The sequence below is a fragment of the Brachypodium distachyon genome, chromosome 1, assembly GCF_000005505.3.
Source record: "Brachypodium distachyon strain Bd21 chromosome 1, Brachypodium_distachyon_v3.0, whole genome shotgun sequence".
Lineage (NCBI taxonomy): Eukaryota > Viridiplantae > Streptophyta > Magnoliopsida > Poales > Poaceae > Brachypodium > Brachypodium distachyon.
In genome coordinates, this window is record NC_016131.3 from 3,803,052 (window position 1) to 3,819,088 (window position 16,037).

Sequence of the window (16,037 nt, forward strand, 5' to 3'; positions counted from 1 at the left end):
CAAAGGAAATTTGCATTCTGCGGTCGTACTGAAAAGTTTCTGAAGACCAGCTAAATATCCGTGCTCTCCTATGAAATTAAAAATTTGTTTTATACATGAGTTGTTTAAATATCTCATATTTTTAATTTTTTAATAAATAATAATTATGTCAAAATATTATTTTTGAAAAATACAATTACTCTTGAAAGTCATGAAAATCAATCGAGCATAGTCAAATTAAAGATCAATAGAATGAGTGCCAATTAGATAATTCCGTGGCCTTTAAGAGGTACTCCCTCTATTCCACAATACAACGTGTATAAATTTTTCTCATTTGTTCCACAATACACCTCATTTGTCTCTTGGTACCCGCACCCGGCCAATAGCTAGTCACATTCATTTATTATTAACCCAATATGAGGGGTCAGGCACTAGAAAAGAGAGATGCCTTGTTCCAAGTGCACAAATCTATATGAGGTGTATTTTGGAATGGAGGGAGTAGCCTTGTTGGAGTGAACTCGCGACCACCGACTCAGATCTTTATAAGTGTAAAGAACAATAGTGTTCCATACGTTTTTGGAGTACTGTACTGTGGTTTTTCTTTTTGGAGTCGCGGGAACAGTTACTCCCTCCGTCCCGAATTAGCGGAGCTTTGTTCAAAGCGTTTTACATATAAATTTGTTGTTGGATCGTTGTTGCCAAAAGTGCCTTTGCTTATTGCACCTTTAAATCTTCTGTTGGTATTCATGCATAGACTGTTTTCCAAGCTGCAGTAGGCACTCTATGTTTGCAAAATTTGATTTGATACAAATGTGCAACAACTAAGAAGTTCATTGCAGCCCCTCTCATGTGGCACAAATTAAGCAATCGTTCCAACATAAAAAATGTTGGTGATTGTAGAATCTGATTGAATTTTGTACTGTCTGCCAAAAACTGCCATACCCAGTGAATTTGTTCAAAGATGATGAGTCGTCCGTCACCTTTATACCACATACACGAGCTCTAAATAATGATTCGATGTTTACCTTCTCATCCTAGTCATGTTTACCTTTATAGGGATTTGTCGTTGGACCATTTTATGTTGTTGCCAAAAGTGTCTTTGATTGTTCCAGCTTTTAAATCTTTTGCTGATACCGATGCATAAAGTGTTTTCCAAGCCACAATAAGTACTTTGTATTTTCTTTCCCCCAAGAAATGTTATGTCTCTTGAATTTGTGATTTACTCCCTCCATTTCACAAAGAATGGCGTGCACGCATTTTAAGATTTTGCTTTCACCAACAATTAGACTAATGATTTGAGGCTTATGTGTTACAAAAATTATATCATTGGATTCGAATTTCAAAAATCTTTCCAATGATATAAAATTTGTAACATATAATCTACATACAATTGATCTAATCGTTGGTCAAAGTTTGACCTCGAAAAACATGGGCGCCATTCTTTATGAAATGGAGGGAGTATGTTGCACTGTACAGTTTTTTTTGCTTTCTGAAACGTGGAACTGAAAGCGCTCGATTCATCAGAAAGCAGAAGATTTCACAACTACATGTTGTGTTTCTACAAAAAAGAACACCATACAACTGCGAATAAAGTTACGAGGGATGACGTACTCTACTTTCTGGGAAAGATCTCATGGCAAATATGTGGTACTATTCATCTTGGTACAAAGAGACTTGTTGGTCCGGCTACCAAAACCAAAAAAGGTGTATCATAATTCAAGCCTGCCTACGTAACGTGGGGAAAATCCAGAATTAGGCAGTTGGCCAGATTTTCGGCTCTGATGTTGGCAGCAACATAAAGCCCTCGCCCAACCCAATCTACGGTACAGAATGTTACGGAGTAGTAATGTCCATAACCAAAATCATGTTTCTCTTCTTTGTTTACAAAATCTGATGGGTACAAACGAGTAGTACAAAATGGGCGGAGTCAAACCATATTGCTACTCCAGGAGTTACACGAGCTTGGAGATGCAGGAGTAAATTTAGCAAGGTCAATGCAGAGAGAAAGAGACAGAGAGTGGCAGGAAAGATACGCCAGGCTAGATCGGTTGGGGTCAACACGAACCCCGAGACGCCCGCACAGAGAGACACGCGGCACGGAAACCCAGGTAGATCGACCCAACCAGGTAGCAGTAGTAGATTGATCTGCTGCGTCCGTCCGTCGTGTTCGGCGCGCGGCGGGAGTCCCGGAGGATCAACCCAACAAACCTGTAGCACTCCGTACGTATCTGCAGGTGGGCCGTTTCTAGGGGAGTGCCAAGCAAAAGCCCGTATCGTCTCGCTCGGTGCCGACGCCGTGCCATGCTCTGGCGTTGCGTTGCGTGATGAGCCTGGGACAAGCTACGCCGCCCGGGCCCCCTACGGACGCACGTTGACAGGCGACGGACTCTTCTTCCCATGTTTGACTCGGCTCCATGCCTCCATCGGTGGCGTTGGGTCCGTCCGTCCGTCCGTCCGTCCGTGTGTCGCTCTCGCTCCGAGCGGTGCCGTGCCGTCCGTCCGGACGGACGGACTCCGGAGCGGTTCAGATCGGTGTTATTAGTTGGTTCGTGCCGTGGATCTCACAACTGTTTTTTTGTGTGTGTTTTTAACACACTCGTGTGTGATGTGCAATCATGAGTACCAGGATGGCAGGATTTATATCACGACGGATGGAGCTGCGACCTCATGACTTCACCGAGGTTTTTCTTACAACCCGGAGGAACTACACGGTAGAGATCAGAAACTTTTTTTTTTTGCTTGTAGCGAACAAAGTCACAAAATCGAAGAGGAGGGGCGCGTATGCGAAATGAAGCCCGCTAGTAGACTATGATCATGGTCAACACCGCTTGGTTGAGTAAGCTTGTGATTCACATTTCAACGCAAAACCAAAGCTGAGAGTCCAAAAAAGGCTTGATCATTATTTGAGGGCTATTTACTAATTAAAGAATCACAATTTTTACTATACATATTTATGCCTTCATACGATGGTCGATTAATGATTGCTTTTGCCTTGTAGATATGGGAATGATAGTGCAATGACGTTGACGATCGGCTTTTGCCTCGTGATCGGTCCCGTACAAGTATGGCACCGAACCTTACTAATGGTGCTTTCATCACCTTCTATGTATTCTATGTTGATGCCTTGACAAAAAAAAAGGGAGAACAAAAGGATGACAAAAAAAGGGGCCTCTACCAAAATCTCAAAACAAGTAACGTATCTGTTCGATGTCACGCGCTTTATACGTTTAATGTGATGCGTGTGGAGGGAACTCCACAGGGACACACGGCAGAGACAAAAAATTGAGAGATTCGATTGCAAGTTGTAACCCCAATCCACATATCAAATCAACCATTGGCTGGATGGTTAATGAGTTGATTGTACCCCCAGCTCATCAGAAACCAGTCCACCCGTTTGACGTCGTCTATGTCCCGCTGAGTGACTCGTGTTTAATGAGTACTTATTGGCAATGCCAATTGTTATCATCACATCGTTGTGGGAACGATATTGCAATGACGACGACGTGCGGCTTTGTCCTCATGCTCAGTTTCCTACGAGTTTGATACCGAACTTTACTAACGGTCCTTTCATCACCTTCTATGTATTCTATGTCGACGCCTTGATGGACAAAAAAGAGGATAAAGAAAAGAGAATAAAAAGATGACAAGAAACAACCTCCCACCAAAATCTTGAAACAAGGAACGTATCCATTCAGTATCACGTGCATTATACATTTCATGTGACACGTGTGAAGATAGCTGCCTAAAGACATGCATGAGAGATTCGCTTGCAAGTTATAACCCCCAATCCACGTATTAATCAACCGTTTTGCTATATCTAGGTTGCCTTATTTTTAGTAAGAGATAAATTGACTCCTCAACCGTGGGATATGATACGTGCTTTAAGATTCGAAAAGAATGATTCAGAGAGAAAGATAAAATGAGATTTAGATACTGATGGAACGATTCTGATTCTTCAACTTAGATTTGGATTTTTTTTCTTAAAAAGCAGACAACTTGGATACTAGCACACCCTTAATCAATCATTGGCTGGCGGGTTAATAAGCTGACTGTATCTCCAGCTCATCAGGACGGCATTCTCTGCTGTAAACAAAAAATAATTTTAAGAGAGGGAAAAAACTCACCAGCAGATGTCAAACAAACACAAACACCCAAGTATAACTCCCGAGACGGCGAGAACCCGTCTTGGAGCGATGGCGACTCGAGTGTGAGTGTGTGACGGCAACGGAGATACCTCTTCAGGAAAAAACAAGCACCATAATAAATTCCCATCCCAAAACCAGTACGCACGCACACCGGCAATCTACTACTCTCCATCGGCTCCAATCGATTCACTCGCCAGGCCCGGAATTCTTTATCCGCGCAACGCAATTATCTCCTTCGCTCATGTGTTTGTTGCTTTGCAAGTTGGATGCATTTGATCCCTGTGGGGCAGAGAGGCTGGCTGGAAGCGGAAGGAGGCCTGGCTGCGCTGCTTGCTTGCTTGGCTGCCATCTTTATCGGCTGGATTCCTCGCTTCCTTTTGGGCTTCTCGGAGACCCACTCTCGCCTCCTCCTCCTCCTCCCCATTCTCTCTCCGCCTCTGGTCCCCGGGGAGCAAGCAACCCTTTTTAGCGCAAGATTCAATCTGCTCCTGCTCTTCCTTCCTGCCGCTGTGCGCAGATTTGCCCCCCTTTCTTGGCCGGGTTTCGTGCGTTCACGCGGTTCCTGGCCTGCGAGCAGTTAACGAGTTCTTGATCCATCCACCTTCTCCTCTGTTGTTAGTTGTGTGCGTGTGTGTGTTGTTCCGGGCCAAAGGCTGCTGCTTGCGGGGCAGGATTTCGCGGGTCGCATTCTGCTGGGTGCGCCTTCGATCTGTTCCCCAAGTCAGATTTGATTGGCGTTGCGTGTTCGTGGGGGGAATCTGTGGGTGGGAGTTCCGACTTGGCCGCTCCTGTGGTGTGCTCCCATCCCCCACTTTGATGAGGCTCTCGCACTGTGAGAGCTACTGCGCCTCCCCCCTCTGCTACATCCCCTGCCTCCGGAAATCCAAAGATGCAGGCAGCGATGCAGTCGTCTCTGCGGCACCGTGCTCGGCCGGCGTCGCGGCCGAGGACAAGCCGCCTCCGGTTCAGAAGATTGAGGTGGCGGCGGCGGCGGCCGAGAAGAACGATGATGAGGACAAAAAGGTCGAAGATTGCGAGAAGAAGGCAGTGCCGGCGGCCGCCGCAGCGCCCGCAAAAAGCAACCTTAAGAAGGCCAATTGCGGCGACGGCGTGTGTGCTGCAAAAGGCAATGTCAAGTGGCTTGATTTGCTGGGAAAGGATCTTACCGAGGTGAAGGAATTCGAGCCAAGGTATATGTCCCCATCTTCCTCTGTAGCTTCCTCCCATGAAATCGCTGCAACTTCTGATGAACTGGGTGACCTGGATTGTATCAGTGCTGTTGCCGATTCACGGATGAATTATTGTCTCGTGACGTGTATGTTCCCCGTTTCAATTAACTAGGCGAATGTTTTGCATGCTTGAATTTTAGTAAGCTAATCTTCGTACCAGACCTGATCCTCCTGGATATTAAATCATATTGTGTGTTGTGTTGAGAGTTGACATAAGCGAAACCATTCCCCGATGCCAGATGTTTGTTTAGATATATTTGCCCCCTTGAATAATGCCTGACATTGTTTTATTCTTCCAAGAGATCCCTTCTTGATTGAAGAAGGGAACAAGTTACTTAGTCTATATACTTGAAATACTCGATCGCAATGTTTACTTCAGACATGTGTAGGTCTTACAGCCCCAGTAATTCAATAGACATTGCTGTTGCTACACTGCATTTCTACATGCATGATTTTAGTGGAGAGTAATTGTTTTGTTTCTTGCTTAGATGACGAAATCAATTTTATACACAACTGTTGAACTTGACTTTTAAAGGACTTCTATTTATATGAAAATTTAGTTTTGATTTCTGAAAAAGTGTGGTCATCAGATTCTGTATGTACTTGTGCTCACATCAGTGATCTTCTAAATTTGAAAGCCCATTAGTGAACTTTAGGAATGTAGTCTGCGATTGAGTGCATGCTTTCAACCTTGGTATTTATAATCAGTATAATGAATTAATGATATATATCATGCAGTCCATTTTAGGAGTATACCCAAGTTTATCCTCTGAAAGTCTTACTGTCAGATCAGTCTCAATATTGATTTGTGGAGCATCTGCTTTTCTGTGTAAGAGCATAAAAATGACTTGCAGGTGTTTGCAGAAACATCTAGCCTTGTTATAGACCCTGTGGTGAGTACTGAGTAGTCACCATACCGATCAAAATTGTGAAATTATTGATCATCACTATTTTGCAATAAGAGAATTGCTGCACACCACATTATTTCGCTTTCACCTTTGGATTTTTTAAATACTTTATAGAACTATACCCTGGTTCACAAATTGATGCCTGTTCAGCTGTTTCTATTCACCAGTTTTATCTTGAACCAAGTAATAAAAAAAAAGTAAACTTCATTTCCACTCCTCTTTTATCGTGATAGGGGGTGCATATAGAAATGAACTCTCACCCGGCTCCTTTGCTTCTTCTCGTGGCATTGTCGCATGTGGTGTGGCTTAGCTAGCTTACTTGAGTACTTTAAACTCACATCGTGTCTCTTATGATTACAGCGAATCTGGAGACTCGATGGACGAAGGGGACGGCATCGCGGCATGTGTCTGCGTCATCCAATGAAACCAAGAAGAAATCTTCCCAGACGAAGATGATGCTCATGTAAATTCTGTGAAAATTAAGGGGGGGTCTCGGTTCGATGCCCAGCATTTGTTGCCTGTACCAGTTTCACCAGTACATGCCTCCTCCGTCCGTTCCATAGCTGCGTAGATGTAGAGGTCTTCTGCCCATTTTTATCAGTCTCAGGTCTCGGTGTTTGTGTGGTTGGTTGGGTCGCCGGTGTGGAGCTTTGTCTGCTGGAGTGATACACCTGACGCTCTCTTGGTGATGTAGTTCAGAGTATTGCTTCTGTAAAGTTTCAATACAAAGATATTCAGAGTCAGGCATAGACCATCTTGTAATGTGTTGTTTACTTAGAAGAAGAAGAAAAAGATGCACATGCATATATTGTTGGAATCATGGGGGAAATGAAATGCTCAGGCCTTTGCAACAAAAATAAGCATTTTATACATTCAGAAGTTTTTTTTTTCGACAACATGCTACATTTTCATATTTATTTACTACGGGCCGGGTAAGATAAAAGGCCCGTTCGCTTTTGGCCCAGTCAAAATGTGCGACGAGCTGTCCCCAGTCGTGTTGCTCCCAGAGTACCAGAGAAAAAGAGAGAGGGTGTGACTTGTGAGCTTGTGCTTGGCGGTGCCGCGGCCGAGGCACCGGGAGGGAGACAACGCTCTCACCGTTAGGCGCCAGCATGCAGATGGCCTTCCGCTTCCTGCTCTCCCCGCCGACCCCTCCGCTTCCCAATAACCCTGCCGCGGCAGCCTCCGCCTCGTCGTCCTCGTACCTAGTGCCCGCGCAACACCGCCGCCCGCCGGAACCTCGCCGCCGCTGCCGCTGCGGCCGCTCGCCGGAGGTAACCTCCAGCAGCGGCGACAGCGGCTCCGGTGACCGCGAATTGTACGAAGAGGAGGATTCCGCCACCGCCGCTGGCCGCCCCGTCGAACCTGACGGCGGCACCGTCTCCGGGGACCGTGAAATTGGTGAGCTATACGCGAGCTTAACTGAAGTTGTGCCGTGCGGTTCCATGGCGGGGACTCTGGGGTTGAGAAATTTTGGAGGCGGGGGGTTATATTGCGATTCCTGCTAACTGTTATCTGGGCGCTTTGAGGTGTGCAGCCATCAAACAGTTGGAGATTGTTGCTCTTTGCCTGCTTAGTTAACGGTCCTTATAGTTGTAGCGTACACTTTTGAAAAGGATTGTTGAGTGTTGACATGTTTCCTCGTGGATGGCACACCTACTAGCATAATGATGATACCGTACTGACCATGATATCTCCAAATCTTGTCTAATCGCTGACTTATGTATTTTATCATTGGACCTAGATCTTTCGTTTTGTACCTAGTTCTTTGGCAACTCTACCTGTAGTATGTACTTTTTGATACTCTTGTAAGATGTGGGATCATTCCTATCATGTTACCTACTGTAGGAAGTGCGGCACCACCAAGATATCAGGCAACTTCAACTGAAGGGGACAACAGCACGAATGGAAATTTAGAGGGATTGCAAAAGAATCAATTGGGCACAAATGGTTTCTCCAGTAGCATGTCCAAGTCAGGTTACTCCAAAGCATTTGAGGTGGATTTGTCCCCTGATAACGTGGCTGTTGCCACTGTTTATTTTGTGCAAGGAGTTTTAGGTCTTTCCAGACTTGCTGTCAGCTTTTACTTAAAAGATAATCTTCAGCTTGATCCAGCAGAGGTATGGCAGTGACAATCCTTATTTTCCTTCTCTAGTTATAACTTTTCTTTGGACATGTGAGTGCATCCAGTGAATCTCTTAGAAGTCTTTTTTTCTGCTAACATTTTAAGTCCTGGGCAATACCTGTTGGCACAGAGATTAAGATGGTTCCTGTTATCTAGACTGCAGTTATATATGGTTTCTCAGCTTTGCCATGGTTGGTCAAGCCTCTTTATGGTTTTATCAGGTCTCACCAAAACACCATATCTCATTCCTGCCGTTCTTTTATGTTGCATCTACTTAACTGTGGCACTTTATTGTTGTGATTTCCAATACAGTGATTCGATCCCTCTCTTTGGGTATCGAAGAAGGTCGTATCTTATTCTATCAGGACTCCTAGGAGCAATTTCGTGGAGTTTGATGGCAACAATTGTGGATGATAAATACAGTGCAACGCTCGCTATTATTCTTGGATCTCTTGCAGTTGCCTTTGCTGATGTTGTAAGTAGAGCATAATCGATGAGTTTACAATATTCTGTTTGTTCCTTTGAATTATCATCATTTCATCAATGATGCTGTTTAGTAGTTATGTTATTTAGTTTGTTTAATCATTGACATTCAGCAAAATGGTATTCTATTTGGTGTACACATGCTATCATGACACATAGCCTGATAATATGAGCATTATGCAATTCATGCTGCTTTGAATAGATTTTGAACTGACTTTTAAATTATAAGGAGCTCAGTATAGATTTGTGATGTTTGTGTTGATACGTTGTTCAAAGAACTGAACTCGGTATGGACCCGTCAAAAAGACAGAAATATCTCCTTCTGCAATTAATGAACTCGTCTCTTTGTTTATAGCTCGTTTTGTCGTTTACTGCAAAATACTGCAGGTGGTTGATTCTATGGTTGTTGAGAGAGCTCGAGGTGAGTCACAGAGTACATCTGGATCTCTTCAGTCACTATGCTGGGGATCCTCAGCCTTTGGAGGAGTTGTGAGTGCATACTTCAGTGGTTCTCTAGTGGATACTTATGGTGTAAGGTTTGCTCCTTGGCAAAGGAACTTAGTAAAAGATAATGATACCTCTGCATATTACAGTTCGCTGATCAGGTGTTCCCCTTAATGCAGATTTGTCTTTGGTGTTACGGCATTTTTACCCTTGATGACATCTGCTGTTGCAGTTCTTGTAAACGAACAACGTTTGCCTTCAAGGGAACGTTCCATCTCTGTTTCAGGTTCAGGACTGATTGAAAGCTCTAAGCAGCAGATAATGCAGATTTGGTCTGCAGTAAAGCAACCCAACATTTTCTTGCCCACCTTGTTCATATTCCTTTGGCAAGCAACGCCGCAATCGGATTCTGCCATGTTTTACTTTGTGTATGTTCCATGAACTCTAGGATTTGATCTTCTTGTTTGTTCTATTACACTTGGTTTAAATCCTCTAGACACAGTTTTGGGCTCTTAAGTTTCTAAGATGCTAGAAGAATGTTCCCAATTGTTGCTGGTGACTACATGTTGCATCTACCTTTTGCTCATCTTGCATCCTCAATATGATTTGAAGAGATTGCCTGCCATGCTGCAATTCAGTAGTCAAGTGTGCTGGAGTTCTAAACTGCCATCCTGGTTCCACCATTTAGTACTCAATTGAATTTGGGTTATAGGAACCACTATCATTAGTCGACTGAATTTCTTAGGGGGTATATATGTGATCATGACCTAGCCAAGGGTGACTAACTAACTATTTTTGCATGCTATTTTTGGAAGTAACATATTCGTACTGAGCCAAGTATGTTATGATTTCAGCACACAATTTCTTATTGCCTGTTGAATACATAGCATCAGTCTGCATCTACTTCTTGGGTAGCTGTTCTCTTCCATCATCTACAAAAAAGTTTGCATCTACTTACATGATTAAATGGTCTAAAACTCTAAAGTACATGAGGAAAAGCATGATTGTAAATTGCTATTTACTTGTACTCCCTCCGTCCCAAAACCGTGGCACATCACTTATTTCCGGACGGAGGGAGTACATGCATACCTTGGAATTTTGTGTGTGTTTTTCGAAATGGAAGAAATTTGTGTGGTTGGAATCTCTTTAAAATGGCTGATTATTTTTATGTTACCTTCTGATGAATTTCAGCACGAATAAGATCGGGTTCACTCCAGAGTTTCTAGGCCATGTCACGGTTGTTACATCTGTTGCATCCTTACTGGGTATAGGAATATACAATTCATTTTTGAAGGCAGTTCCACTGAGAAAGATATTTCTCGTGACAACAATTCTAGGTTCTGTCCTTGGAATGACACAGGTCCTCTTTTGTGCTTACTAATTCTAGTACTGCTGCTATAATCTTTATTGGCAAATCATACTTAGCTGTGTCTTTCCAGGTTCTTCTTGTCACTGGGCTCAATAGGAAGCTTGGTATAAGTGATGAATGGTTCTCCATTGGGGATTCCTTGATTATCACAGTCCTCGGTCAGGTATGGAACACTATTGCAGTAACTAGTCAACTTGAGGGTCAACCATTTGCACGTTCCAGTACTTCATACTGTAGGGGAATACAACAATCTGTTTGTAATCAACAAAAGCTTGTGCAATCATTGGGTCATGCAAAATAATTGTTTTCGTTTCACACAAGAGTCTGTCCAATCATTGGCATATAAACACCTGAATTGGTTCTGCAGGCTTCCTTCATGCCCGTGTTGGTGTTGGCCGCGAGGCTGTGCCCTATGGGGGTGGAAGCGACGCTGTTCGCCACTCTGATGTCCATCTCCAACGCAGGAGGCGTCGCGGGCGGTCTGGTGGGCGCGGTCCTGACGCAGCTCCTGGGCGTCACCAAGGACAGCTTCGACAACCTGGCTCTGTTGATCGTCGTCTGCAACCTCAGCTCTCTGCTGCCTCTGCCTCTCCTGGGCCTTCTCCCGGACGAATCACCCGATGCCGAGGCAAAAGTCGACTGAGGGTCGGAGTTTCTTGGAGGGATTCAGACTCGTACATAGCAAATCTTTACATGAACTCGTCCATCAGGAGATAGGATCGGGACACAAACTTTAGCTGATTCGTAGTATAGCGGGATGCCATCTCTCTGTAGTTTTTTTTTGGCGGGAATATAGTTTTTGTTTTGAATTGATACCTTGAGAATGAACACAAATGTAGCAAGTCGTAATAGTTCAATCCAACACCGGATTAAAAAGTAGTGGCAACAAAACATTCTTGTTTTGTTCGCTCCACAACGAAACAGTACGTACCCCTGCAACAAGTACTGTAATGTTTGTTTTGTTCCTGGGAGGAAGCAGCAACGCCTAGACGTTGATAAGCTGTGTTAATTAGTATTTCAGAGAAGCCAACTTGCCTAAAGTATCGATAAGGGCATCAAGGACTAGGAGCAAAACATAATACAGAGAAAAATGGGGAAGGTTTACGGTGGGTGAGAATATTTAGGAAGCAATAACAGTCAGAGAGAGAGAGGGGGATGAGGCTCATGAGGTGGCGTCGGGAGAAACAAACAAACCAAGCAAACAACAGCTCGTGATAAGCGGGATCTCTGCTTATCCTTCTCTGTATCGCGTGCGCCTATAAATGCCACACCGGTCCGGGCCTCCTCCATCTATTCTTTGCACACGCACGCATATCCTTCCCCACGACACGATCCATCAAACCAAAATGAAACTCAAACTCGTGGCGGCAATCTTCTTGGCCCTTCTCCTCGCCCTCAACGGTGACCACCACGAAACCGTTTTAATTATAATTGATTGTCGATTAACGTTGATGTTTGTTTCCTATGGATGATGGATTTGCAGTTTGCGGCGTGGAGTCTCGGAAGAAGGGGCACCACCACCACGTGAAGCCAGCGTACAGCGGGCCCAGCCTCTACTCGTTCGGCGACTCGTTCGCCGACAACGGCAACCTCCAGAAGACGGAGCCGATCTCCGAGCTCTCCCGCCAGTGGTACTTCCCCTACAACGCCACCGGCCGCTTCTCCAACCTCATGGTCCAGTCCGACTTCATCGGTATATACGCCCATTCTCGGTCGATCTCATCTATCCATGCATTTGCAATGTCTGTTAATCGATTGGGATTAATTGCAGCGAACATGCTGGGGCAGACGGAGGCGCCGCCGGCGCGGAAGCTGCTGGTGAGCAACCCGAGCCCGGGGGGGATGACGTTCGCCGTGGGCGGCGCCGGCGTGTTCCCCGTGGAGCAAGGCGTGTCCTCCCTGGGCGAGCAGGTGGACTCCTTCGCCGTCCTCGTCGAGGACGGCACCATCCCGGAGTCCCACCTCCGCAACTCCGTCGCCCTCATCGCCCTCTCCGGCCTCGACTACAACCGCGTCCGCGCCGACAGCACCAACTCCTTCGCCGACGTATATAAGCTAGATCCACCTTTAATTATTCCTCGTCCTGATCCATCTTAATTACTTGATCTTTGTTGATTTAACTACATCTAATAGTACATTCATTCTTGTCCATGGCCATTTTCGTTGTTGATTAGATTACGGCGTTTATTGCCAACGTGACGAGCGAGATCGCGGCGAGCGTGCAGCGGCTGCAGGAAATGGGGGTGAAGAAGGTGCTGGTCAACAACCTGCACTCGCTGGGCTGCACGCCGGCGGGGGCCCGGCCCAGGAAGTACAAGGCCTGCGACGAGCAGGGCAACGTCGGCTCCGACATGCACAACCACTACCTCGCCGAAAGCCTCGCCGGCATCGACGACGTGCTCATCCTCGACGTCGGCGCCGCATTCTCCAGCATCGTCAGCCACCACGGCGACGGTATGTACATGCACATATATTACCTCCGTCCCAGAATAAATGATGCGGATTTTGCACGGATTTTTTTATACAAATCCACGCATGTTTCAGGACGGAGGGAGTGCGTTTCTTTTCAGATGACACGAGATTCGTGTGTTTTTGTTTTTATTTTTGGGGTGATTGTTGCAGGCAGGGGAGGGAAAGTGGCGACGCAGTTCAAGCACAAGCTGGCGCCGTGCTGCGAGAGCGTGAGCAGCAAGGGCTACTGCGGGGAGGTCGGGCCGGCGTCGGATTACGATCAGACGGCCACCAAGCTCTACACGCTGTGCGACCAGCCGGAGCGATACTTCTTCTGGGACGACGCCAACCCGTCGCAGGCCGGCTGGGAGGCCGTCATGGGCCAGCTCCAGGGGCCCATCAAGGAATTCCTCAAGCTCTAGGGACAGAAACTAGATCCGAGAATTTCTCGGTTTGGATTTATTTTTTGGGGTTTCATCGAGTCATGCATGTCTGTCTCCTAGGATTGGATTGGATTTCGAGCTTGTGTTTTGATGGTCGAACGTCTTGTTCGTGATTCGCGCCGGTTACTGTCTACTGGCCGAGTATTTCTTCTTTCTTCTGATAGACTTTGATTGTTATTAGTAACTGAATGTTCATGTTAGTTTTGCGTCAAAAATGAATGTTGCTGTTAGTTTGTTGGGAACAAAACTCTGCGACCAACAACTAGGCAGGCGAAACCAACGGAATACTGGAACAATGCAATGGATAATTTCATGCTTTGTGAGGCACCATATATATACAGCATTGTGATATTATTTTTGCAGACGAAATGCTGTCGAACTAACAAATGCCACTATTTATCCAGGCATCCGGCTGAAGATTGCTCATCCTGCTACCTGGATTAATCATTAACAACTACCAACAAATTATTGTTCGGTGTAACAAAACAAAATGGATATCATTTTTTTTGGGGAGACAAAATCCACGTTCTGATAAAGATAACGTTAAACATGCGACATTTTTTAGGGGAAGGTTTCCACTAACGGCTAGAATTTCTAGTCTTTAACCCGCTTTGGGTATGTAGCTGACAAAAAATCAAAATCGACATTCAGAATTACTAGTGTGCAAACCCAGAAACACATAAATGCAATTGCAATTCCTAAGAACCCCTGTTGCGCATACTAATCTACATGCATTGAGACCGATTCAGCCTCTGGACAAAAATCAGAATCGAAAAACATGCAGCCTTGAGAACTACTAGTGTGCAATCCGATTGTGCAACAAACAAAAGCAATTGCAATTCAAAAGAAATCCGATTGTGCATACTAAGCTGCATACAATTGAGATGAGTAAAAACAGAGACACATTTACCTAACCACACGACATAAAAAATTGCAGCCACTCCCTTACCTGGGCTAGCTTAGCGGACCATGGCAACGTGGTGCATTCCGTAAATTTATTTCTAGATCCGTCCAATATTTTGGAGGGGCATAGGGCTCGGTGCATGTTGCATGCATCTTCGCGTGATTGGCTTGAATTTGTGATCGAACCACGCACGCACTGAAGCTCTTTTTTGTGTGAAAAAGAACATATTTCTAGATATATTTTTCAGCCTTCGTAGCTTCGCTCTATTTTTTGTCACTTGTCAATCTCAAATTCTCGATCTTAGAGTTGACATCTTTTTTTGTGTGTGCAACACCTTGCAATTGTTGTTTAGAGTCTATCAACATTTATCTGATTTCCGAGAAAAAAGAAAAGAAAAAACGAATAGATCAGAAAATTGAATTTCAGAAGGGAGTTATGCATAGATGTGTTTTGAGGAATGGTAATACTGAGAAATTGAGAAAATGATCTGTCAATAAGATTTCTAAAATTTGAATGATCATAAGCCGCCGGGCCCATTCATGGAGTTGACCTCAGGAGGCCTTTGAAAGTCCATGCGGTAGCAATATTTTCCAAAATTCTCACATACAGTCAATGGCTCAATTTTTTTGTACTGCTCAAGATATTTTTGAAGTCCATGTTTTTTAAATTTGGGATTTGCTATTTCTAAGGCGACTAAGAAATAACTATTTGTAAGTCGATGCTAACAACCGTCCGATCCAATCACTGAGATTCATGTAGAGTAAATTTCACAAAACCACATTTTTTGTGTGGCAGTCGTGTCGTTGAACCACAATTAACAGAAACCGTTCACAGAACCACACATTTTGAATCAAGTTGTCTCAGTCGGTCCGAAAACGAGTGGTTTCGCGGTTTTGCTTGATTTCTTACATGTGGGCCCACCTGTTTACGCCACGTCGGCCCCAACCGACCTGACCGTTAGCCCGTGATTAAAACCCCAGCCCCCTTCTCACTCCCGCAAGTTTTGGGGGCCAACGTGGCATTTGATGCTCAGGTGAATCCTGCCTGGCTAGCTAGGATGGAGCCTGCACTGCACAGGAAACTTTCTCTCAACAACCTGTGAGGCAGAGTGGCAGGATCAGGAATGAGAATGCTAAGGAAGCTGACAAAGCTATTAAAAACAAAAGGGGAAGGGAAATTCTCTGAACTACATGAAGGGGAAGGGAATTGCAAGGCTCCGAACCAAAAGAGGCTTAACTGTGCAAGTTCGATATTATTTTGGTTGTACTGGTGACGATTTTTTTCCTGAACTCTCTGTATATATGTTCCGGTGGGACCTCAGATTTTGTTGGCTGTAAAGCACATTGTCACTTGAAGGAATGAATCGCATCTTGGCAGACTGGGGCTCCAAAGTACATGCCAAACTAAACTCACAAATTTTATTTTTCCCCTGCAGAAAATGTACTTAACTTTTTCCCCATGTAGCACACAAGGAAACTAGCAGCACATATATTACATGACCAACCATGACATATATGCATGCCCGAATTAGAGTACCAACAAACACATACATAATAT

General features: G+C 44.8%; 3 protein-coding genes across 3 annotated transcripts; all 3 read left to right on the forward strand.

Annotated features, from left to right (window-relative positions):
- The first annotated feature begins 4,261 nt into the window (after positions 1-4,261).
- Positions 4,262-7,081, forward strand: LOC100843590. The gene is made up of 2 exons (XM_003557465.4): positions 4,262-5,314; positions 6,622-7,081. The coding sequence occupies exons 1-2, from the start codon at positions 4,941-4,943 to the stop codon at positions 6,683-6,685; spliced, it is 438 nt and encodes a 145-aa protein (XP_003557513.1). The 5' UTR covers positions 4,262-4,940; the 3' UTR covers positions 6,686-7,081.
- A 175-nt stretch (positions 7,082-7,256) lies between these two features.
- Positions 7,257-11,643, forward strand: LOC100844201 (folate-biopterin transporter 1, chloroplastic). Its single transcript, XM_003557467.4, has 9 exons — positions 7,257-7,662; positions 8,110-8,381; positions 8,543-8,607; positions 8,699-8,861; positions 9,257-9,405; positions 9,493-9,741; positions 10,505-10,673; positions 10,753-10,845; positions 11,050-11,643. The coding sequence occupies exons 1-9, from the start codon at positions 7,374-7,376 to the stop codon at positions 11,323-11,325; spliced, it is 1,725 nt and encodes a 574-aa protein (XP_003557515.1). The 5' UTR covers positions 7,257-7,373; the 3' UTR covers positions 11,326-11,643.
- Positions 11,644-12,146: 503 nt separating this feature from the next.
- Positions 12,147-13,675, forward strand: LOC100838944 (GDSL esterase/lipase At5g03610). Its single transcript, XM_010231153.2, has 4 exons — positions 12,147-12,375; positions 12,454-12,728; positions 12,857-13,136; positions 13,305-13,675. Exons 1-4 carry the CDS (start codon positions 12,147-12,149, stop codon positions 13,553-13,555), a joined length of 1,035 nt encoding a protein of 344 aa, XP_010229455.2. The 3' UTR covers positions 13,556-13,675.
- Positions 13,676-16,037: the final 2,362 nt, after the last annotated feature.